We start from the raw sequence: 25,365 nt of genomic DNA, 5'->3' as shown, positions 1-25,365 counted from the left end.
AACTTGTCTTCAACAGCAAAGGGGCTCTGTTACATAGTGTCTACAAAATCACTTTTGGTTGTTTGGATCCTTTTAAAGTGATCTTGCTAAGACTGAATCCTTGTGTCCCATAGATGTTGATCCTGTAAACACAAAGACTGGAAGCAACAAAATAAATAAGTGATACACACCTGATACGCAGATATGAAATGTCTTTCTCCAGAGAAAGCTTAACAGTAGATGGCAGTAGATACTGCAGGATGTTCTGCAGGTCTCTAATCCAGCTTATTTTCCTTTTCTTGTAAAGGTTGTGTCACAACAAACAAACAAAGGTATATCTTCCAGAACCTCCCTTTCCCCACGCTGAGGTAAGTAAACCACGGTCTTGCTGTTGCTCAGATCTCAGAGCAAACGGGTTTCTGGAACCCGGTCCTGTGTGGCTGTTCTGTTTTTCTGATTAATGCTTCTGCAGCTATTTAATAGTTTTGTGTCATTATTCTTACAAGGTTTTTTTTTTTCTGTGATCAATTTTAGGGGTGTGTGGGAGGAATGCAGGATGGTGTTCCCTCAATTCAGAAATTATCATGATGTTTATTTCAGCATAAGCTTACATATGCTTGCCTGTTTTACTTCTCCCCCACAGAAGGCTATGTGGTGTACACATGGATGAGTATTTGCTCATATCAAATTGCAACCATGAATATTCCTTTTGTCCAAGCAGTTTATTTCTAACTGTGTAAAACTAAGAGCTTACTGTCAGAGACAGCTTAGTCATCCCAGCTCCTCCTACCTCCTCGCTGGAACAGGCACCATGTTGTCTGCTGCAGGAGAAAGGACATCTTGAAATAGAGATTTGATATCAAAAAGTTAAAGCTTGCAGCACCGAGTGCTGTCATTGGCAATTTTATGTGAAATGACTTGAGCTAGCGTCTTGGTGAAGCAAATAGGAATAAGGCTCCTATCTTTTGGGGGGATCTTCTCAGTAACAAAATACATATTTTGAGGAGATGTTTTAGCCAACCAGACATTCAATAAATGTGGCCTAACTCCTGCCTTCAGAGTTATCTCGTATATCAAGAGAGTGAATCTTCTATTTTCTTCCCCGGGAACAGGCAGATGGGAGTAAATGGGAGGCAGGCTGGGAAAGGGAAAAGTGGGTCTGAGAAATGATTTCGGCTAGATTGTGCTCCTGTGAGACAGTGAGCCACTTATGGCATGCAGTCTGAGGAAACTGGCTCTTTTACTTCCTGTGATCAAAACTATGTTTGATGGGATGTGCAGAGTGGCCATTGCAGGTTTAAGAGGCCAGAGATTAAACGCTGCTTCTGACATCTTTTTTTTTTCCCTCTAAGGGAACTTGTTCAGGGACTTGTTCTACTGAGCTGGAAATTTCCACTGTCTGTCCTATATCATCTGTAGGTGCTTCAAAGGCATTGTTAGAAGCAGGATCTGACTAGAAGCCCTCGCTCTTTCCAGATGGTTGAATGCATTTCGGGCAGGGTGTGCAGTGAATCGGGAATAGTTTGTCACCAAGAATAACGGAGATCGCATGGCAGACCACCCATTCACCACTTTTTTTTTTTTTTTTTGTAACCGAAAAGCTCATTCACCCCAGTAAAACCATTCCAAAGCCGATCTCTGACTAGAAGAAGACTCTGTAGCCATGCTGCTGGCTGTGCTTTCTAATTTCCCCCGTCTTTCTGCTTTCTTTGTTGATCCACAGTGTCTTTGGTTTCACTGACATCCTATATTCTACCAAAGGCTTTGCTTCAAAATTTTAGTTCACAGCATACATTAGAACTGGCAGGTTTAAGTGAAAGCCCTTCCAAAAATGGGAAGCCAAACATGCAGCTGTCAAACACTGGATTAATTAACCCATCTTATATGATGGCTTTTTGTGTTTTATAGAGTGATAACTCTGTCCTCTAATTTTTAGGACATTTTAAATTCTTCAGAGGCCTGTCGATAACAAGATTCTGCCAAATTATGGTTTAGTTGTTGAGAAATTTCTCTGTGCTGCATGGGTAGATCAAGGAAATTATCTAGGAAAGGATTCACAGCAGAAGATCAGTTTCCTTGTGACAAAATGAAGTGCACAGAGGCAGTAGTGTGACTGTTACAGCTACAGGCTTGGGTTGACAAGGCCAAATCATACAGGCTGTGACCCACAAAGCTAGGGACTTTTTATCATGGGATGCGTAAATACCTTTGTCTAGCTAGACGCACGGATATCATTCCTAGGAAGCCGTTCTTAGGCTTCCTAAATTTTTGCCTAAGGGTTCCCTCAACTGTTTAAATGCTGAATGACAGAGAATGGTGTGTATCCACACCCTTGTGGTTCCCAAACTATTAAAAGACTGCACCCTTAAAGTATTTCAGCCTTGAGTTGCCATCTGAAGTAAGTACTGCACATTTCACAGTAGGTCATCTAACAAAACCACGATTTCATGTTTGGGTGTTCAGTTACAGCTGCTGAATAAATACTGGAGAATGGAGTAAATACTGGGAAGTGGAGTAACCTGCACTGGCCCCCCATGATGGACTAAATGACCTGATAGGTCTCTTCGCTGCTAATTCGTGATACATATTGGCTGTTTTGGAAAACCAGATGGTATGGTGGGAGGCAGTGGCCTTAGGCACGTGGCAAGCTTGGCTAATAGCAAAACCGAAGCAAAATAACACCCAGGCAAAGGAAGACTGAGCCTATTACTTTGTTTAGTGCCTTTCTTAAGGTCATGAATCACTGAAGTTTAGACATGCTGAGAACACCAGCTCAGATTGCTCCTTTCTGTTCTGTGAAATGCATGGCTTTGTTTTGGTTTTGTTTTAAACAGTCAAAGCATATTGAGATTTATGTAGATGATTGACATGGAACACACAACCATGCTTACCATCATTTTCGCAGCAGTGCCAAGATGTCCATGTCAGGTATCCAGTGATCATCATGTACCTTTGATTCCTTGTTGCTACCATTTCAGGGGCAACTGCAGTGAACCTTTTATTCCCATAATTTTCAGCTGCTTTAGGCTGTATTCCAGGTTCAGTGGTATCCACAGCTGGCTATGGTTTAGTGCTGTCATATGGCTTCTGAGGCACGGGAGAGGAGCTGCTTGGTTTTTCCTTCTAGGAAATACAGAGTTGTATCAGATAAAGTAGACGGAAAGGAGTGGGGGAATCTTGGAGCTGACACTGTACATGTAGCTCATATAACGTGACACGTGTATACAACCTCTTTTCAATACGATTTTTAGCACATTTACTATTTATCCACTGGCAGAAACCCAGTCTGCTTGCGCAAAGAGTATCCACACCAGGCTCAGTTGCTGTGCTGTGTTGGTGTAATTTTACCCAACAAAATGGTCTTAATATAGACCTGGCTGGAATGGCCTGACCGTGGCCGTGCCGTCAGTCTGGGAGAGAATGAGGACTTGAAGTCAAGGCTTCCTGTTCCTAGGTTTGAGCCTTGGTTAGCAGTCTGTCATTTTGTCCTTGGTATCCACGACGGTCTTTCTAAACCTCTGACTTCACAACCTCCAGAGTCAGGGGTTCTGCTTAATAGCACACAAATATCTTTTTAATGAGTATCAGAAACAGGCATTAAATGATCGTTTCAGTTGGGTAGGTTGTTACTGGAGAATTGCCATACTGTTTTCAAAGTAACGGTAGGCTTGTGCTATGTAAAGTATATGGAAATGGCCCATGATGAAAGGATGTGCTTAGCTGCTCAGTTGTTGGAAGAAAAGAGAGGATTACTCAGACAGGCCTATTAGTTATTAGCAAGCATTAATAATGTGCCTGGCATGATACATCAGAGAGGGACAGGCCAGGAAACAAGCTTCTAATTATCTACAGACCAGGTCCAGCACAGCATGCTGTCTGCTCCTGAAGCTGGATGTTCTTATAAGCTATATGAACAGCAATATTTAGAAACAAACAAGGAAAAAATCCCCCAAACTGTTGACGTGCTCAGTTTCTTGCAGCTATGAGTTCCGCTGATGCCTTGTACATAACGTAGAAGAGCATTTACTTCCTTTAATCCATTACGGTGGTATTACTTTTGTATTTCACTTAACTATCCCTTTGCAGTGGTTACAAGAGGATAAAAAATACTTAGTGCCTTCTCTTCTCTACCATTATTATTTTTATTTTGTCCTCTCTTACTCCTCTTTCTAAAGTAAGTTGTTTGAAGCTTTTTCATTCTCTTTGCAAATCAGTTTTTCCAAGTTTCTGATTTATGTTACTTGTTCTGAACTCCTCCTTGTTCTCGTGGGGTGAATAAAACCAGACTGCCTGCTCACCTCTCCGGAGAACCCAAAACGCTTTGACTCCCTCCTTCTTGCTTCTCCGTTTCGTGTATGAGTAGAAGTTTATCATAGCTCCTCCCATGCAATCACTGCATAGAATTTGTTGCTCTTTGGAATGATGGTTTGTTTCCTAAAATCCAGTTTGAGTGAATAGGAAGTGTACTTTCCTTATGCTGTGAGCAAGGAATATGGGCTAAAATGCTTCAGAGTTGTAGGGGGAATTTGACCATGAATTCTTACTGAAGTTGGCATGAATGGGGTGTCCAGATTCTTGCAAAAGCTTTCGAAGGTCTCGGCTGCAGTCCTTACTGGGGCACAAGCTAAAAGGGCATCTTACTAAAGACGTTTCTCTGTGATTGCTGGGATAAGAGTTGTTGTGAGTCTGTTGGAGGGAAGTTAGGATCTGGAGTAGGACTGCTATAAATCCTAGCCGGTGATTCCTCAGGAGGAAAAGTAGGGAAAGGGAGTGGAGAAACAGTGAATTAGGGAAGGGATGGATCGCTCTGCAAATGGCTCTCCCCTATGCTTCTGCAACAGTGGCAGTTCAGTTTTTCCCCAGTAGTTATTGTGATGGGGAAGGGAAGGCAGGAGCACCAACGGCAATTAATGCTGGAGGCTTCTGCTAAGTTAAAAATGAGAGTTCCCAAATGTTTGTGAGTACAGCAGGCTGGCCAAAGGAAATGGTGGCTTTCGCTTCCAAGACGCTGCTTCAGCTGTGTTGTAGAGTCTGCTGTCTAAACAGGCTTGGATTTAAGCTCCACAACGTCTGCCTGAAAAGCTGTGGGACGGTAATTTGTTTTGTTTAGAAATGTTTCTCTGGTATCCCGGAACGAAATTGTGGTGTTTTACCAAATTCCATGAGGGCATGGTAACATCTCATCCTAACACCACAGCTGAAGTCACCTCCCTGCCCATTTGAACAGAAATCATGGATTGTAGACCTTGCACCTTATGTGGCGGCAGAGGCTTTATAAGTGAATAGTTGAATTGTTCTAGCAAGGCGAGAAGAGAAGCTTTCACTCCCTTTTCCTCTCTCTGTTCAATGTTTACATAGCGGATTTCAGGCTATCGGGGTAGTGAATCCAGCCTTTACAACGCTTCCCTAAAATGCCCACAATAGAAAAATTTAAGAGGTAATTTATATTGATCAATATTTGTAGAGGTAGTATTTTGCTAGTGGAGGAAGAATTTGGATTTACTGCCCTCTTAATAAGACTCTGTTAGGAACACCAAGGAGGAATAGCTAGCAAATGCCTGTTTTTCTGACTGAAAATAGCTAGGGTGGGAGAAATAATTGATTTCTGTGGTCTTAAATATTAGCATTCGTCTTTACTTCCCCCCTTCATATACCGATTCCTGCATATCACATTCAAAGCAATAAATACCCAGAACCAAGTGACACAGTATTATACAGCATTAGGCCTCTGTCAGCACTGGCCTCTTGAAAGGAGGGAGGGAGGTGGAGCAGTAGGTGCATCACTGATTCGTCGGTAAGAGCCACATCTGTCTAAAGTTGTGGATACAGGACACACGTACCTGTGTGTGCGCGCGAGCACACAAACACACACACACACACACATGCACGCACGCATACATGCACGCACGCACACAAATAGCAGTGTATTTTGGCTCACTTCAGTAAGAGGTACACAAAGACTCTGGAGGTTTATCCCGTTTATAGCAAGAGTTACTGACCCTGTAAATCAAGTGTACTGCTTTAAAGGGAAGCATAACTGTTTGGGATTTAAAAAACCACAGCTCTCCTCCGTCTGGGTTCGGTACTTTACCATCCTCTCTATCTTTTAAGCTTTCTGTCAATAATGGCTATTTCTGTAGAAAGATGCTCCGAATGTTGTTCCAGGTTTCCAGAAATCAGACCAGTTTTGAAAATATGGATTGGCTAAAGGCCAGGCATTGTTTGTGGCCCAGGCTTGGTGCAGGCTGGAGATCTGAACATGACTCAGTAATGGGTGTTGTGCTTATACAGCCCATCGCTTCTCTAGATATCAAAGATCTGTACAGATCATTGCAAATTGAGTCCTCTTAATGATTTATGAAGATTTGTTGGACCTATTCTGCAAGTTCAGCTCCATATATTTTTGACTGGGTAATTGGGAAAGATTTTGCTCTAGATACTAAAGTCTACCAGCTTCTTTATTATTGGAGTGAGTATAATGTCTCTAAATTTGTTTTTGTGGCCTTTCACCCTTGCTATATCTCGCTGTCTGGATCAGAGAGCTGGCGTATGGAGCTTCACCGCACTTACAAAGATTTCCAAAGACAGGAAAAATAAAAAAGATGGAAAAAACACCACACACTGCCTCAGGGTGTAGTGCTGAGGATTCAACATGTGTCCCTCTTCCCTCTCGAGCTAGCACAGTGCACCCCAGCTAGGAGCAGTGCACCGCAGCGTTGTGCTAGAGGATGTTGTGTTGCTGGAGATAGAGAAAAGAAAAAAGAAAAACGACATACAATGCCCAAGGTCCTGAAAACTGGATTAGAGAACCTGTGTCTCTTTTTAAAGCAACAGGAAGCAATTTGAAGCTGCAATAAAGCTTTGAAAAGAATACAGCTTTTTATGTTTATAAACATACAGTGAACATTTGTATAGGTTTAGCAGTGAAATAGGTGATTGGTAATGCTTTTGCGCTTAAAATGCAGGTCTCACATCTTTGCTAAGATAGGAATGCCTCAGTACACAAATATGTATAATCTTAAGGAGTCCGTGAATCAGGATGCTGGAAGAACATTGTGATTTTCAGAAGTGCATTACGTAAACGCTAGTTGTAGAAATGTCTTTCACATAGCTGTTTGCTGGTCCCTGACAAAGACTTGGCCTGGAGTGTCACATACCCCACTTAGTGTTTGGAGCCAAAATCTCCCTGTATACTCAACTGAATCTGCTTTCTCAAATTCAGTTTTGGGGCTTTTGACTTCCCTCACAAAAACAAGTGTGAGGTATTTAGCTTAATGGGACTGTTTCCTCTCTGTTCTTTTGAATGTCAGTATTTTATGGGGCAAATTCGTTTTTCCCATTGTCTGCTAAACTGCAGCTTTTATTACTGAAGATAAATTCAGATTGTAAATATTGTACTCCAGATTTGTTAGTCAGAAACCTTTACTAATCTTAATTGCAGGAATGTTTGCTAGATTGAGTGGGTATTAACTGCCAGAGCAGTTATTGGATGCATATTCAAATTTCCCTTTTGAAGACTAAACTGAAATTTAACACTACTAGCAACCTGCACAAAATGGAGTGCCCGTGGGATCCTCCTTCAGGATCCAAGGATGCACATGGAGATAAGGGGCTGTGCCTACCTACAGTTTCTCGGAAGGAATGATGCCAATCTCATTCCACTCTACCCATTCAGGTGTCACTCAGCAGTTTTAAGCAGGATGTGTAGGAAGGCAGAGATGCAAGGTAACAGCAACATTTTTGCTGTGAGGAACTCGAAGCCGAACAAACTCGGGGAAGCAAAGGAGAAAATATACATGTTGGCACCTATGACCAGCCAACTTTCTGTTACTGAGAGGGTATTGAGGCTAAGTTCATACATTGCCTGTTCTAGCACCAAAGCATATCTTTAGGTAGTGACAGCTAGAAATTGAGTCTCATAGGGCTGATATTGTGTTCAGCAGTGCTGAACCACTGTGTTAAGAACCAAATTGTGCAATAGCCTTAACATCCAAAGTGCTTTGTTGCCCATATATTGTTAAGAAGCTTAAAGACACGGCCTCAGCTTTCTTTTTCATATCCGTGTAGGCACACTGCCTGAGTTAGGTCTGCCACGTTAAAAAGTGGCAAACAGGAGAGAATATGGAAAGGTGAATTACAGCTTTGAGAGACCAGGAGACTTGCTTATCATAACCATCTTTTTTTTTGTTCCTCTTTTGGAGACCAAATATGTTACAACGAAGAGAAATGTCCAGAATGGCAGAGGTTTCTGCGTTCTGCAGAGGAAGGCATGATGTATCCATCATGTTACAACACGTAATGAAGAGCAAGCTATTTGCTCATAAGTGATATTGGCTGTGGGTGATGTTGCAACAACGCCTGGCAGGGGACAGCAGCACGTGGAGAGATCTTTGATGAAGGGTCTCACCTCCTTTAAAAACTGGCTGACAAAGTATTGTTCTGCTCTTTCACACTGTTATTTCCTTGTATTTTGTTAGCTGTTTAACCTCTGATTTCATTGTCTTAAATCATATGTTTTTAAGGAAGAACCGGATTTACAGTTATTTTCTTGCTAAGGACAGGAGCATATGCATACCAAGAAAATACTTGCCAAATGTTGCATGGATGTGCTTGGCAGACTAGTCTATTAAATTGCTTTTTAAGTTCAACTTTGCTTTACAGATTAGAAAGCAGAGGCAGGATAAATAAAACTCTCCTTCAAAATTCAAAAAGTGCCTTCGTAACTAAACTTCCCCATCTTAGTAAAGAACTCTGTTCCTTGTGCATAGCCAATTATGCTCTGTTTGCCTACTCTAATGACAAGTACTTCTTATTGCGCTTAGTTCGTTGTTATTATTACGTTCAACAATAGTTAAAGGAGGGCAAATCGGAGTCTATTCTTTCTTATCTTTTTCTGGAGGACCTGTTATACCTATTAGTTGGCCCTATTATGCCAATGAAACACATAGTAACACACTGCTGAGGGCAGAATTCCCTGGTACTACTGCGATGCAAGAAAATCAGATTAAACATCAGAGCACAGAGCTGTTTGTAGACATTGGAAATAGGAAAAAGCAGTTTATTTTGAATGTGCCAGCTGAGCATTCTGTTCATGTCAAGAAACTCTTAAGCAGGGAGTGTTTGCAGAATTTCATCTCCGAAAGTTACCACTGGTACCAAAGAAATGAGAACAAGTACTCTGAAGCTCCTGGCCCCATGCTCTGACTTCCTTTTTGTGACATTTAGGGCAGTAATGACTAAATATGACGGAAAATCTAGGGAATATGCAGGAAGGGACTCTGTGATGGATTATCGATAACCTGCAGGTTATTTATAATCTCATGGAAATAAGCGCATAGGGCTACAAAGCACAGAGGCATGGCAAGTTTGTAATATCTGGATTCTTCTTTTTATTTCAGCTCATTCAGACAAACAAACTGAAACATTATCCGAGCATCCATGGAGACTTCAGCAATGACTTCAAGCAGCCATGTGTTGTGTTTACTGGACATCCCTCTCTTCGATTTGGGGATGTGGTTCATTTTATGGAGTTATGGGGAAAATCTAGCTTGAACACTGTTATATTCACAGGTAAGTAAAGGGCAGTTCAGAGTATTGAATTAGCGATAGGTTATGCACTTTGGTTCAGTGTGGTCACATCCTAGGGGCTTCAGTCATTTGTTCTGGGGCAGAAGTTTCTGACTTCAGCAGGAACTCGTCTAAATTAAGACCCCAGGATTGACTGTAGTGACAGATGTAATTATTGTGCCATTTAATTCATGTTAGCCCTGCAGAGCCAACCTTTGCCATGCAGAGTCAATCCTTGCTGTTTCTAAGCAAAATCCTTGTTAGGCACAGCAGTAAAATGCCTACAGGAAATTAATTTTTGGATTAAAAGCAGCTGGCTGCAAGTTAAACTCAGGCAAGACCTAATTGATACCGGTCAGAGAGGAGAAACACTTCATCTCCATCTTCCACAAGAGTCACACACCTTTCCTCCTCCCTTCTCCTATCCCGTCATCAAAGCCTCATACTCCTGCTTGACTCTACCTTAAGCTTGTACAGCTGTCTGTTTCTAAAGATGTTTCTGTCATCTCTGGTTTTCCAGGAGTGTTCAGCCCACAAGGACCTGGCAGTAGTGGTCTATGCCATTTGGCTGAGGGTTTCTTTTTTTTTTTTTTTTTTCCACCTACCTTTTGCTTTTGGCTGACAGACACATTTGTATCTGGAGCTGCAGAGAGCTCTAAATGATACCGAGGGAAGCTGTTTGCCTTCTCAATGACTCAGGCTGCCAGGGGCACAACAGGCCTGTCTTTAAGTTCCTCCACTTCTCCTAGTCTGCTTCTAGTGCTGACCCTAATTTTAATGGATTTAATGAACCAAGCCCTATCCACCTCAGAATGAGCCACAGTCTGCAAACCACTGGGACGGTTGCATGCTGAGACAATGCCGGTCATTAGTAGCAAGACAAAGTACTTAAGGGAAAGCATGAAGCATCTAGGAGACCTAGCAACGGAGATATCTTCCAGGGTCGTCTTTTGAAATGCTTCAAAAGAAAAGTCTATTTGAGTGACACTGACACTCTGTCCAAATAACTCCTTCTTATGAACAACGTGTAATACAAAACAGAACCCTACAGTGGGCAGTGTTCAGACATCAGAAAGAAAATAATCCTTTAGACCAGTGCTACTGATTTTGTATGCAAAGAGCTCTGGTATAATCAGGATAAGTTTTATATATAACTCTCAGACAGCTAAAAGATGTGTATTTTGGACTAGGCCAAGGTAATTAGAAATGGGGAGGAGAACTCTGATCAAACCTATCCCACAGCAAGGGCATGATAAAGTCCAACGTTAAACTTATTTTCCCTTTTTTTTTCTAGTGACTAAGACTGCTGGAAAGCACATAACCTCCTAAAGCAAACAGGATTGGGAAAGGCTTATTTCCTGCTTTTTTTTTTCTTCTTTTTTTTAGCTGTAGACTTCAGGATAGTGATGGGCAAGTCCTTTTGACTCTTTCACAGTATAGGTACCAATAAGTATCACAAAGTGTCATGAGGCTGTTAAACCAATTTGGAAAGTATACTGGTAGACTTAGAGAAGTGTGTAACTAGTGCTGCTGCAAGAGGAGGGAGGATAGAAGTTGGGGTTCCTGCTGAGCAGGTGACCCTCTTGCTCGCTGAAAAGGCCCTCTTGCTTGAGTCTAAAGACTGTGCTCATGTTGGGAAATGTGCGGTACCAGAGCACTGATGTGGCAGCTGTTAGAGAACCCATCGCTCCTACCTTCGGAGTAGTTTCAGGAGGTTTGCCTTAATGACAGTAGTTGGCGAAATATAGTTATGCATTATTTTGGACGCTGTAACAACCTGTGGATGCATCAGGTCATGGTCTTTGAGATTCGTTCTGAGTTTATCCTTCAAATGAAACGCCAGTTGTGATCCGCTTTGGTTGTTTGAGTGACCTTGGAGTGCACAGCAATTCCAGGCACTTGTTGTGGTTTGTTTCTTAAATTTATCTGTCTGTGGCTTTTTGTCTGCGGTTTTTGTCTCTCTCTGTATAGGTATCCACTCAGCAGGATGCTCTTACTTCCATTATGACTGTCTCAGCTGGAACAAAGACTTCTTCTTTGCCTACATTTGTCTACATAAATTCCCAGCAGATTAAATTCTTCTGTTCTTAGTAACTCCAGAGGAAATCTGAAGCACCTCTATTGATTCCTTGGATTTATATTATTTAATTATCTAGCTTCTCCTGTTGTAAGATAAAATCCCCTGCAGTTGCGTAAGAAATGTGGTCCATTGAAGCAGTATGTGCTAGCAGATGACATTCTAGCTTTTGCTCTGAAAGGCTCCTAGCGTCTGGTAATTAAGACCTCTAAACTACTAGCCATGAAATATTGTTAATGATGACACTGCCTGTTCAGTCCGCAGAACCGAGGTAGTCTCCACCTTTCCAATTTGTAATGTAAAAAACAAGGATGAAAGAATATAGACTAAAAAAAACAGCTGCGGCGAATAAACAGGACACCAGCTGTGACTAAGCTGTAGTGCTGCTCAGCTTGCTTGTGTTATCTACAAATGTTACCGCTAAAGCAGTATTGAGTAGATTATTGATTTGAAATATTGAATACCACTAGGCCAAAAAGAAATTCTAGAAGAAAGCATTATAGAAAGAAGTCTGCTTCTTGCTGTCTCTCCAATAGCAACATTGCTTTAAAAACTAGCTCCCTAGGAGATCTTAAACCAGCTCATGCATGCCACATTAGTGCTGTTCGGTGGAAGATTTTATAACCTGAAGTGTCACACAGTAGTAAATCAGATGTCTTGGGAGAAAGCTAAAGACTTGCAATTCTGTCAGAAAAAGTCAAAATGTGTCCTTGACAAGTGCTGTCTTCCATGCAACCGTTGACTTCTGGTTTTTTTGGTAGTGCCAAAACAGCTACTCTGTTATCTCACATGGTTCGCTTTAAGACTAGCACAAGTTACGTTTTTCACCTTTTCTAAATGTTCAAACTCACTTGTTAGAATTAGTATTAGGAGTTCTTCATTAGAATTTCTCATTTTTCCAAGACTACTTAGGCTCTCTTAGTTGTTCAGAGAGATCATAGTTTGGATGCCTTTTTGGATTTTTAGATCAAAAAATCCAAATCTGTAGATTATCCAGGCTTATTTATTCAAAAATGTTTTCAGATACAAGCAGTCAAATCTGTGTGTCATCCACACCAGACGGGATGAAAAAATTCAATTCCAATAATTTTTTTTCACTCGTTATTTACTATTTTATTGTACGTCTCTGGCAGAGGACCTGTGCCTGACTTAGGTTTTCTTTTTTAACCCAGTATGTTTTTAAAAGGTCTTCTGATTTAAGCCTGATTGACCACTGGATCATTTTTCAGCTAACTGCCTTCTCATTATTCATTGCTGTTAAACTTATTACCAGTAACCCCCCCCCCCACTTTTTACATCAGTCTTTTTGTACTTTGTTTCATTGTCACTAACACATCTGCTTTTAACTAGGATGGCTTTTTGCCTGGTATAATTTTTATTTCATGTTTGTGGATTTATGACTTTTGGGGCATCCAGTAAGATGTTCTTGTAAAACGATCATTGTTTGTTAATGTTTCTCACTTTGATGTTTCCAGGCAGTTGTGATGACAATTGCTTTAAACTTTGGAAATGTGCCTCTTTTACAATTCCAAATATATGCATCATTGGTTGATGCTACATTCTGTTCTCACAGAGTAAATAAAACCACATCATGATTGTTGGTACCTAGCCAGCAACAGATTTTTAGGCTAGCAAATAACTTGTCTTTATCAGTAGAATAAAGACCAATATTGAATTTTGGACACCAAGCTTGTGCTGAACTTCCTGTGGTAAGGTTTTGAGGAGGGTTTTTTTTCTTGCTAGATGCATAAGAAATCCAGCAAGTGCTCTCCTCAGGGTGAAGTAAGAACACAGAGGATGGCTGTGTAGGGTTGGACTGAAAGTCTGCCAGACAGCACTCTGCCTGTGACCATGGCAGGTAGCAGATACCAGGGGAAGACTAGAATGTGCGTGCGACTTATTAAACCAAGACTGCAGTCTCTGTATTTAAGTTTCCTGAAAGTTTGTCATTTTACACATTCTGAGTAGATGCTAGAGAAGTACCTCATACCTTTTCCTAGCAAAGCTTGCTGGTTGAAAACTGTACTTCACCCTGCAGGTTGCCCTTTGAGGCCCTGTGGTTCAGACTAGTTTAACAGATAACAATCTTTGATGCATCCCCTTGTCATTTTTTTCACCCATTCTGTCTTTACCAAGCTAACACTAATTTTTCTTTTTTTGCCATTCCCATTACGTGATCAGTCTCACCATAATTTCAGGTAGATAGTGATAGCACAAGCTCCTGCACATCATTCGATCAGTGATCCCCAGAGTTGGGTGGGTACGTGTATCTGAACATGTATCTAAGTATCTGAAGGGAAGGTGTCAAGAGGACGGGGCCAGACTCTTCTCATTAGTGCCCAGCGATAGGATGAAAGGCAACGGGCACAACGTGAAACACAGGAAGTTCTGCCTAAACAGGAGGAAAAACTTCTTTCTTGTGCGGGTCACTGAGCACTGGACCAGGTTGCCCGGAGAAGTTGTGGAGTCTCCATTCTTGGAAATATTCCAAAGCTGTCTGGACAGGGGCCTGGGTACTGTAGGTGACCCTGGTTGAGCAAGGGATTTGGACTAGATGATCTCCAGAGGTCCTTGCCAGCCTCAACCATTCTGCGATTCTGTGATTCTGTTAAGATATCCAGCAGTACAAGTTCTGGTGGCCTTTAGGTGGAAGGTGTCAGTCCTCTAGGAAGATGTGTGAAATCACGTCACAGCCTATCTCAGCTTCTGGATAGCCCCTGTTGCGAGCAGCCTTCAGCTAATCCTGACCTGTGCTAGTGGCTCTGTTGGCATAACTGTAAAAAACCCAACTGACTGTCCCTCCAATGGGAGGGCTTCCTCCAGATGCTTGTGGGTTATGTTAAAATTTTGATGATTAGATCCTCATTTTTCCATCAGTCTAAGCCTAACGCTTAGATAGAAATAAATATATATTTACTGTAAGGAAAATGGGGGTTTGGAGGTAATGTGTCTGCAGCAGGGGACATTTGTACAGGTTCACGAAGATAGCGATGTTTATGCTGTGTTTTTGTGATAGTAAAAAACAAGCTGACATTTAGGTTACCTTGTGATACTAAAAAGCTTTATGAATCTTGCCTTTTTTTAGAGGATCTGATTAAAAGTAAGAGATGATGTTTTTATCTTGATTAAATTTGTTATAAAAATCATGCCATAATGTGTTCAAATGAAGTAGAATTGCTCCATTACTTGATTAAGGTAAGACTAATTGTGGGCATAATTTTCATCAAATTAACTGAAAATAACGGGTCCGGGAAGGAAGAAATAGCTATAACAGAATTAACGTTACTGAACAACAGCTTGTCTAGACCAGAACATGAAAACAGAGAGAGGAGCAATCTTTGTTCATAAGAGGCATTCAGTGTTTTCAACACTTCTCTTTTCAGAACCGGATTTCTCTTATCTGGATGCCCTAGCTCCTTATCAACCTTTGGCTATGAAATGTGTCTACTGCCCCATTGACACAAGACTGAATTTTATTCAAGTGTCTAAATTACTCAAAGAAGTCCAGGTAATGAATTTCTGTTGTCTTACATTTCTTCACACGCTTGAAATAAATAGTTGGATTATGAACGTCTTGCATTAAACAATGGCAAAATCAAGACAACACACATATCTCCCTTTCCATGAGAAAACACACAGCACTGAGCTCTCCTTTAGCATCCTGCTCCAAAATAAGTATGAAGTCATTGCCAGTCTCTGCACAGAGTGGCTACAGGATCCCTAGGAGTTCAGAATGCAGAGCAGATGAGGTATACATTCCTGTCCTCATTTTTAGGTACGTATAGATATACTCACTCTTTCTCCTATTCTTTTTCCTATTTGTATAAATGTGCCTGGCTGTGTCTAATATAGTCTAAAGGTTCACCAGTGCCAGGTGCTGAACATCCTCAGAGCCCCTCAGCTTTCACAGTCTTCATATCTGGCTCTTTATGCCTGCAGCTGGTCCTTGCCTTGGTCCTGGCACTGCTGCTTTGGACTTCCACTCTTGTGTCTCTTCCAAATCTGTTGCTTTCCTCACCCCGTTTGCAAGATCTGGACTTCTGTCTCAGAAGAATGCCAGAGTGTTCATGTAGGCTCTGTGTTCCCCTCCTTGACTCTTTATGGCCTTAGTGCATATGTCTGAGCCCCTCCTTTTCTATCCAGTTTGTTTCTGTTGAAATTTGCTTTCTGACTCATAACACAATTAAAAGCAATACCCGGTATTTTTCTGGCAGAGCTTTTCTGTTGGATCTATCTTTAGCTTGTCAAAATACAAAATTACTTGTTCTTTCAAACCTTTTAACAATGTCTGGGTCATCTTGAGAGGTGCCTGAGGCCTGGAAGAAAGCCAATGTCACCCCAGTCTTCCAAAAGGGCAAGGAGGAGGAGCCAGGAAACTCCAGGCCTGTCAGCCTCCCCTCCATCCCTGGAAAGGTGATGGAACAGCTCCTCCTGGAGGTCCTCACTAAGCATCTGGAGGACAAGAAGGTGATCGGGAGTAGTCAGCATGGATTCACCAAAGGGAAATCGTGCTTGACCAATCTGACAGCCTTCTCTGATGGAATGACTGGCTGGGTAGGTGAGGGGAGAGCAGTGGATGTTGTCTTTCTGGACTTCAACAAGGCTTTGGACACTGTCTCCCATCACATCCTCCTAGGGAAGCTCAGGAAGCGTGGGTGGGGTGAGTGGACAGTGAGGTGGACTGAGAACTGGCTAGGTGGCAGAGCTCAGAGGGTTGCGGTCAGTGGTGCAGAGTCAAGTTGGAGGCCTGCAGCTAGCGGTGTGCCCCAGGGGGCCAGTCCTGGGTCCAGTCTTGTTCAAGGTATACATCAGTGACCTGGATAAAGGGACAGAGTGCACCCTCAGCAAGTTTGCTGATGATACTAAACTGGGAGGAGGGGCTGACACACCAGAAGACTGTGCTGCCGTTCAGAGGGACCTGGACAGGCTGGAGAGGTGGGCGGAGAGGAACCTCCTGAAGTTCAACCAAGGCAAGTGCAGGGTGCTGCCCCTGGGGAGGAATAACGCCATGCAGCAGGACAGGCTGGGGGTTGACCTGCTGGAAAGCATCTCTGCAGGGAAGGACGTGGGAGTGCTGGTGGACAACAAGTTAAGCATGAGGCAGCAGTGTGCCTTGTGACCAAGAAGGTCAGTGGTACGCTGGGATGCCTTAGGCAGAGTGTTGCCAGCAGGTGGAGGGAGGTGATCCTGCCCCTCTCCTCAGCCCTGGGGAGGCCACATGTGGAGTACTCGAGTCCAGTGCTGGGCTCGCCAGTACAGGAGAGAGACGGCACTCCTGGAGAGAGTGCAGCGGAGGGCTGCTAAGATGATGAGGGGCCTGGAGCATCTCTCCTCGGAGGAAAGGCTGCGAGAGCTGGGCCTGTTTAGCCTGGAGAAGAGAAGAGTGAGAGGGGATCTCGTCAATGTGTGTTGATATCTGAAGGGAGGGCGTCAAGAGGATGGGGCCAGACTCTTCTCCATGATGCCCGGCAACAGGGCAAGAAACAACGGGCAGAAACGGAACCGCAGGCAGTTCCGTCTGAACCTGAGGACAAACTTCTTCACTGTGAGGGTGACAGAGCACTGGCACAGGTTGCCCAGAGAGGTAGCGGAGTCTCCTTCCCTGGAGACAGTCAAAACCCGCCTGGACGCGATCCTGGGCAATATGCTCTGGAGGACCCAGGTTGAGCAGGGAGGTTGGACTCGATGATCTCCAGAGGTCCCTTCCAACCTCAACCATTCTGTGATTCTCTGTGATCTTTTGTCATTTTTTGGTGACCTAGCTTGCTGCTCCACAACTGATGGCCGTTGCCATTGCCTGTTTCTCTGACAAGTGTCTTCTTCCATGTTACTACTGAAGCATAATGCTGTTTCGAAAATGGTTTGCAGAAACAATGTCTTGTCCTTTGGTTCCTTAAATCCTGTGCTGATCTTTGTGGTAACCAACCTGTTACATGCTTTGTTAATATATTGCTGACAGTTTATGAAAACTCAGAATTGCCCATTTGACTAATATTTGCAGTCTTACATTTTGATACAGGTCTGCCTTGCACCATGCCATTTTATGAGGGTCCCCACTGACATTTGGTTCCAATTTAGATGACAAGATTTTGGAAGACAAAGCTATTGAATGTTTTACTATTTTCTCCCCTTATGGCATCTAACATGACCGACTGCTGATACTGAAGTGGTGATTACAGACACAAATTTAGATCTTGTTACTCTGGATAGTTTTTATATACAGAACAAAGACTGCCTGCTCCTTGAACAGTTTATTCCAATCCCGACTAGATCTTCTGGGTTGCATCTTTCGTATGTTATTTTCATACAAATAAGTTAGCTTGCAAAGATCATTTTGCAAACCTCATTATGGCAACAATTGCAATATAGATATGGTATAGGGCAGTGCACAGAATCAGCCAGATGTTTCTCTGTGTCACCACAGTCTTCTTTTCCAGCCTCTCCATGTAGTTTGCCCAGAGCAGTACACTCAGCCACCACCCACCCAGTCTCATCGCACAGATCTGATGATAGACTGCCAGCCACCGCCAGTGTCCTACCACAGAGCAGAGGTGCTGACTCTCCCATATAAACGGCGCTACGAGAAGATTGAAATCATGCCAGAAGTGAGTAACAAAAGGGGGGCAACATGGTGGCTCCTTGCTCATACGGTGAAATTCAAGCTACTATTTCAGTAGCCTCTTTGACTGGAGGAGATATTGCGGCTGTGATTTGTTATTGACTAGGAATGTGTGAAGCACTTTCTCTCAAGTGGAGGGCTAAATAAGAAGCATTTCTGAGAGAGGTTTATCACACTCATGTAAGCTAATGGGAATTGAAGAAACCATTACGGGAAAGCAAAAATAAGTTCAGGTTAATTGTCCTTTGCAAAGCTGTATCACATCTCAAAATACAGAACAAAGGGCAATCTTTGCTAGCCAGCTGGGAGGCAAGCAAGTCATCTTCAGTTTAAATCTGAGAAAACAGAGGCACTGCAATTTGAATCAGTGGCCCAGGGACAAGGGAAGGATCTGGAGGAACTGGGAGTTAGTGGCCAGGAGTTGTCATTCTTCCTCCCCAGCTGTGCCTGCCATGAGAAACCCCCTTTCCCTCAAGGTGCAGTGTTCAGTCGTATGTTGAAGGCACAGTAGTAAAATGGCTCATTTGTGTTATAAGTTTCAATAAATGGTTAATTCTTAAAGACTGCTGAAATCCAACGTGTTGACGGGTTGCTCATACCCATCTGTAACATGGACTATTTATTCCCACAACATCTATTAATAATTTATTAACCCCATAATATATATAAATTTACTCATAAAACAAGGGGTAACCCATATTTTAACAGACATGATCTTAAAATTTTTTTTCGACAATCCAGTCAGCACAAATATGTCCGTGGATCAAAGGTGAGAGTGGCTTTTTACAAGCCCTTTGGAAACTATTGAATAGATGGGCCTGCCTTTTGTCAGAGAGCAGAAGGAGGAAGTACCCTTAGTTAACTAGAATAGGAAGTACAAAACTGATACCCACGTAACAAAATCCCCCAGCCAGTCCACAGCACCCGCTCCTACCGTTCTGTGTGTGTCTACTTTGTGCCTCAAGTCTGTAAGGAGGCTACCCAGCCCACTGGTTAGAGGACTGGCACAAACAAGGAGGGATTTTTTTATTTAGAAAATATACTTGGATGCAGCTTTATCATGGCATGTGTATTTAATTATTTTGGAAATTTGCATATTTATTGGATCCTAGTAAGCCCGAGACTAGTAAAATGTGGCTTATGTTCACCAGCATGACCAAAACAAATCTGATGCTCTGAAGGTGATGTTCCACCTTCTGCAGAGAGCCAGCACACGGTCTACCTACTGTTTAGATTGGACGTAAGCTTTGGGTTTTTCTCTAAACTGTGAGGGTGTAAGTGAGCCTTTATATTTAAGCCTGTTCCTTGTGTCGGCCCTGTGAAGAGAATAGATACCAACTTTCCTGGCAAACAGAACGCAAATCAGCGCAGATACTACAAGTGAATATTCACCAACCCTCATGCATTTTGAAGTTCCTGTCACAGGGGAGGGTTGTGTTAAAGTTTGCTGCACTGGTTCATGGGAGTCGCATGTTCAATTCATTCCTCTGTCAGAGTCTTCTTGTATGATTAGCCCAAGTCTACAACAGAAAATGCAGCTGAAACTGGAAAATGTTTCAAAAGACTTTCAAGACTGCAGAGTTCCTTGGCAGAGCTTATCAGTCTGGGGCCAGTGTCAGGCTTGTGGGACGAGAGTGCATCAGACAGCAAGTCTGTGTTTCTCTTGTTAGCTTGGTCGTTTGTGGCAAGGTCCCCTACAGTTGAGGTTCAAGAGTCCATGTCGATTCAGCCCCACTGGCAGCCACCAACGTGAGCATGTTCTTCATTTCTCTGCCTCGGCTCTCCAGAGTTTTTTAGCTGCCGTGTCTCACTGAAGCAAACGGCTTCTTTCCGTACTTGTAGGCAAAAAGGGGATCGGGGGTAATTGCATTTCCCCAAACTCCTGGGATGTTGGAAGGAGGATGCACTGAAGACGGTGTGGTGTTCACCAAGAATGGGTGTCAAAGAAGCACCTAAAGTAGGAGAGCAAGTTTCCACTGCGTTCACTTTAGAGTGTTGAAACAGAAAGGTGCACAGACAGGAATGTTGACAGAAATGGCCCTTTTCCTACTCTAACAAGTACCAAAAAACATCGAATTGTATTCACACAGGAGTCCTGATTTCAAAGTCACCTGCCTGCTTAGGGAGTGGAAGCATCTTCCGTGACGCCCATGTCCAGATGTTCTCCCTAAGTTCCAAAGCTGCACATACCAACTTGCTACGGCAAGCTACTTAGCATGTAATGACTCTCCTAAGAAAAGCTCGTATGCTGACCTAAAAATTAAGTAGACCAGATCATCTCTAAGACTCTCAGCAAAGCCATCTTGCTGTTGTCCTTCCCCACTGGTATCAGAGGGATAGTGTTTGCTAGTCTCATGGGGTTCTTTGGGAATTAGTCCCGTTAGTGGTTGTGTACTTGCCTCTGAGAGCAAGCCTGTAGTACAGGGCTGTGGTACAGGGATGCCATTCCCCAGCATTGAGATATGCATGCAAAACATCCTCAAAAAGAGGTGTTGATCATCCTTTCTAAGGGAACTTGTTAGAGGAAGAGCGATGCCAGATTTGTAGTGATCACAGACTGTTTCCTGAGAACATCCTCCATTTCAGCAGATGTTGGTCACATCATCCTGTGAGCCCAGTTTGCTTTCAGCTTGACCCGCAGAGTGGTAATAAGGCTCGGGAGAGACAGTACATTATCTCCCACCCTCTTAGGTCTCTGAGCCTCAGCAGCGTATCTGGTAACTGCCGAGAAGGAAACAACACAATCTCTGAACTGAACTCTGTGTAACCAGTCCCAGCAACGTCATCTCAAAGGATCACTATTTGGTTTTTAAAGACACAAGAGAAGGAGGAAAACATTGAATGCTTCTAGGGCCTGTATTTCCTTTGGTGCTACTCCCAAAGTTAAGCAAAAAATAATACGTTCTTCCCCCGCCTAGCAATTTTGATGTGCCGTCTGCCTGGTCTGCCTCATTCTCTCTCCCAGGATAAGAGCCCTGTCTGTCCATCTCTTTGTGCAGAGGGATCATTAGGATGTTGATTTTGAAAGGCTGGTACAGCAGGTCTTTGATTTCAGGCAGGGTTTACACAATGGTGGCAAAAAATGGCTGTAGCTTCCCCATCTGCTGGATGGGTTGTGCAAGACGGGATTGCAAATTTGCTAGATGAGGCTCTCTGGTGGAGAGAATTTGCTACTTAATGTCCCCTTTTCAATAGCTTCAGCCAGCAAGACTCTTTAAAGTTGGCTGAATCTGCAGGGTTGCCTATACTGCAAGGGAAGGACATTTGTTTCGTACAGACTACACCATTTCTGGGGTTCTGTGAAGGTTCAAGTGGCAGGTGGAAAGGGTATTTTATAGCTAGAGGGTTTGACTTCCACATTGTTAGATCTGCAGCAGAGCTAGGATTTGGGTCTGTTCTCTAAAGTACAGCTAGAAGTCTCCCAAAAGACAGTCTGCCTCAGTGAAGTCCTGATCAGGGCCCTCTCCAAACATCCACAGTCCTTTCACTGAAACAGAGATGCGTTCAAACTTGTGTCTCGATCCGTAGAGCTTCTGAAAACCAAACAGTTCCCTCAGTATAGTCTCAGTCACTACAGACTGACTGTATTCTTGTGTGAAATCCGGCCTGTCAGACTAATGTAAATCTGCTCATACTGCTGGAGCTTGTCTACGTTTCAATCACTTCAGCATAGAGCAAAGTCAGGTCAAGCAGGACTCCTGTATGTTAATGAGATTTACGCTCAGAGCAGCCTTTGTTTAGAGAGAGGTTTTCACATTCCCAAGGCACCGGGCTGAAATGGCTCTCAGAGGTATTGTGGAAGCCTTTACACTTTAACTAATTTGTTCTTCTCAACATCTGCCTTTCACTTTAAAAAAATAGTTTAACAGAAAGGCTGCTTCCTGGAAATTGGTTAGGCATTGTCTTTTCACAGGAGAACGATGGGAAAATGGAAAACACCTTCTGGAGCAAACAGATAAATGAAACGGTAGCGTTTGAGCAAATAATGTGCCTCCAGTTTAATTAGAGCTGAACAACGGTGCGTATCACTTGATTTCAGCAGCAGGCTGACTTCAGTGAGGACTCTGTGCTTGTCAAATACTCGATTTGCAAGTTCTTCAGGACACGGACCAATATAGGAGAGTGTGGCTATGCAGTCCACTGTCCTCCGTGAAGTGAAATTACAAGGAACTGTTGCAGAGAAGAACTAGAAACACAGCTTCTTGGCAGCCCGTTCTAATTATGTAGCTTTCATTGCAGCCTCCCCGTCTCCATCTTGACTTTTCTTTTCCCATAAGATCTTGCCAAGTCCTTTTGAGAGACAGACAGGCGAAACATGGCTTTCATCTTACCTCTGCAACTTCCTTCTGTATTTGCGGGACAAAGGAGTTTGATTTCTCTGTTTCTTCTAACCCTCATCTCATCTCGGTGACCTCAGGTTATTCAGTCTCCTGGTCTCTCTCCCTTCCCTTTCCCCTGGCTATTCCTCCTTGTAGTATAGAGATGCTGTAGTCTCACCTATCTTATCGTAAAGCAAATGAAAGATAACCATCCTGCTTGCTTCTGCTACTAGCATTCCTCCCTTCCTCTCCCAGCTCACTGAATCAGCCTGCAAAATTGCCTGGGGTCACTCCCTCATTCCAGCATAGACTCTCTCCAAATTTGGTCTTCACTTTTTGGCATTCCGCTGAAGCTGCTCTGCTGACTTTTCCTTAGGGCAAAGCCTGTAGGGCTGTAGTCTGCCATCCTCCTGATCGATGCCGTCAGTGTTCAGTGCCATCACGCATTCTTTTCTTTGTAAAAACATGACTCCCACCTTGCTCCTGTGTCTCTCTCCTCTCTTCGTTGTTCTGCCTCTCATTACTTCTGCAGAGAATTCTCCTCCCTCCTCCCATCTTTTGTGGGCCTTGAATGTGTTCTCTCTCCTTTCCTTCACTTTTTTTTGCCACGCCTTTTCTCTGGTTAGTCTCAACCGCAGATTGCCCTGTTGATAAAACTCAGACCCGCTTTTCTGCTCCAGACCTGTCTTTCCCTGTCCACATTAAAATCTAGGGTTGTTTCTCTTTCATTTTTGGATATCTGGCTGTAGGATAACACTATTTATACCCAGCCACGCACCTCTCTTCCCAGTAAGCATCAACAACGTGACATTCTGATCCATAAACTAGTTACAATGTTTTGAACGTTTTGACTCATGCCATTTTGATATATTTAAAATGACTCCTCTTTTGTATTTGCAAGTTGCTTGCCTTCCCTTTGAAGCTTTTCCATGTCTTTGCTTCCCCTACCTGTCATTTTTCATGCAGGATTGAGCTCAATTTCTGCTTCTGCTGGCTCCAGCTTCCACTGGCCTCTTTTCCTCAAACCATTATTTCCTGCCTTCTCCCAGGCTACACAGCGTACTAGGGAAGAGCTCTGTTAAACAGCCATAAATCTACTTCATTACACTTTTTAAATACCTCTTTAAAACTGTCTCTTGGCACAGTATTGGCAAAGAGCCAGCGGTAAGCTTTTGTAGTGAGTCCGCTGCCTATAATCCCATCCAGCGTTGTTTCCTGTTGTTTGATCACATATCTTTCTATGACTTTGGGGACAAGGGCCGTCATGTTGATCTGGGTCCCCTTAGTCCCCTTAGTGGGACTTCTAAGCTGTGCATAAATGCAAGAAGCAGGGATAGAGAGGGTGATTGCCTGGATCATGTACGTGGAACAGAAGTGGTTTATTCCATTGCTCAAAAACATGGGACTATCCCTTCAGTCTGTTTTATTTCTCCACTAGATGTTGACTCTGAGAAGTAGTAAAGCTACGATGTAGGCAGTTACAAACAATAGTATCAAAACCTGTAAATATTTACGGCATAATCTTTCATCCACTGAGGTTAATGAAACTTTAAAATCTACTCCAGAGGGAACTGTAGCAGACCCTCAGAGTCTGTTAAGTTCAGGTTAGTTTAGCAACCTAACCATCCCATTTCAAACACTCCGATCCTGTAAAATCTGAGGCTGAAGAACCAGCAAGACATAACTCTGATCTCCATCCCTCAATGATTATGTAGATGCCCTTAGTGATAGGGCGTTTGTTCTTCTGTGTTGGAAATGCCTCTGTTCCTTTAAGTCCCAGTAGAAAGGTTCCCCGAGTGATTTCCATTCTACTGCATTATGGCCTTGTGCCTTGTTTAATACACTTGCTGGCCGTGAGTGCTCACTCCACAGGCATATTTAAATCTTTCGACCTTTCCCCTTGGTGCATGTGTATGACCTCATACCTTTTTGTGTTCCTCTGCAGGATCTGATGCTTGCAGACTTCTTGCACTCAGACTCTGCCTGATTTGACAGATGGTATAAAGCCAAGGCTGAGTGGGTTTGAGACTTCTGCCCACGCTATAATCTCTTGTGCATTTCTGTGTCTGCTTCCAAGTGACTCAATAACAGAGCTTCTGGCACTTAAAAAAAAATAGAGAAGGGATAAAAAGAAGCAGGGAGGTAGGAGGTGAGGTAAATTTTCTTCCTTTCCTAACATTGCCATCCAAATAAAAATAAGTGACAGGATGACAACCATATTTTTTCTTCTGTTTACAAAATGACTATACAGATCTTCCCTACTTACACATACAAGGGGTATCCGACAGATTGTAAGCGTGTGGAATATCTGGGCCCTGTTCCTATTAAAGATACACTGGGAGGGTACTCTTCTGCACCTAATGGGGATCAGAAACTGGGCTTGATGTGTGTGAGGGGCAAGGTGGGTGGTGGGAAGGATATTGAGGCAGGTTGTTCTCAGTTCAGGTTTTGCTGAAGATTGCTTATTGTAACAGCTGTGAAATGCTGACCACAAAGAACTGGTGGACTCTCTCTGAAGGCGGACAGGTCTTAAAATCTTTGGGCTTCACTAATAGTTTGGAGAAGATATTTTTTCTGTCACATATGAATTGCATCCTTTATAGGGACTAAGATTTGGGTGGGAGTCTTTTCATACCTGGTAAGCTCCAAGACCGTAAGGAATCGTTTCCACCTAAAACTGGAAATGTCTTCATGGGTTACATGGCCAGAACCCAGCTGCAGTTGTTAACAGTGTTTAAAATAAGCCTCATAAAATGTAAGGAACTAACTTCATACTGGGAAGACTTTTGCCCCTGCTGTTCCCA

General features: G+C 43.1%; 1 protein-coding gene across 2 annotated transcripts in view; it reads left to right on the top strand.

The window, feature by feature from the left end:
* The window catches only part of INTS9 (integrator complex subunit 9), a 74,081-nt gene that overhangs the window by 38,295 nt on the left and 10,421 nt on the right, over positions 1–25,365 (top strand). For both annotated transcript variants that reach the window (XM_068936821.1, XM_068936822.1), the window contains 4 exons: positions 287–347; positions 9,378–9,549; positions 15,007–15,131; positions 18,061–18,228. In XM_068936821.1, the coding sequence (XP_068792922.1) occupies positions 287–347; positions 9,378–9,549; positions 15,007–15,131; positions 18,061–18,228 (526 nt within the window). The remainder of the gene's footprint in view (positions 1–286; positions 348–9,377; positions 9,550–15,006; positions 15,132–18,060; positions 18,229–25,365) is intronic.

Source organism: Struthio camelus, chromosome 3, assembly GCF_040807025.1.
Source record: "Struthio camelus isolate bStrCam1 chromosome 3, bStrCam1.hap1, whole genome shotgun sequence".
Lineage (NCBI taxonomy): Eukaryota > Metazoa > Chordata > Aves > Struthioniformes > Struthionidae > Struthio > Struthio camelus.
This window is presented reverse-complemented; position numbering and strand designations above follow the sequence as displayed.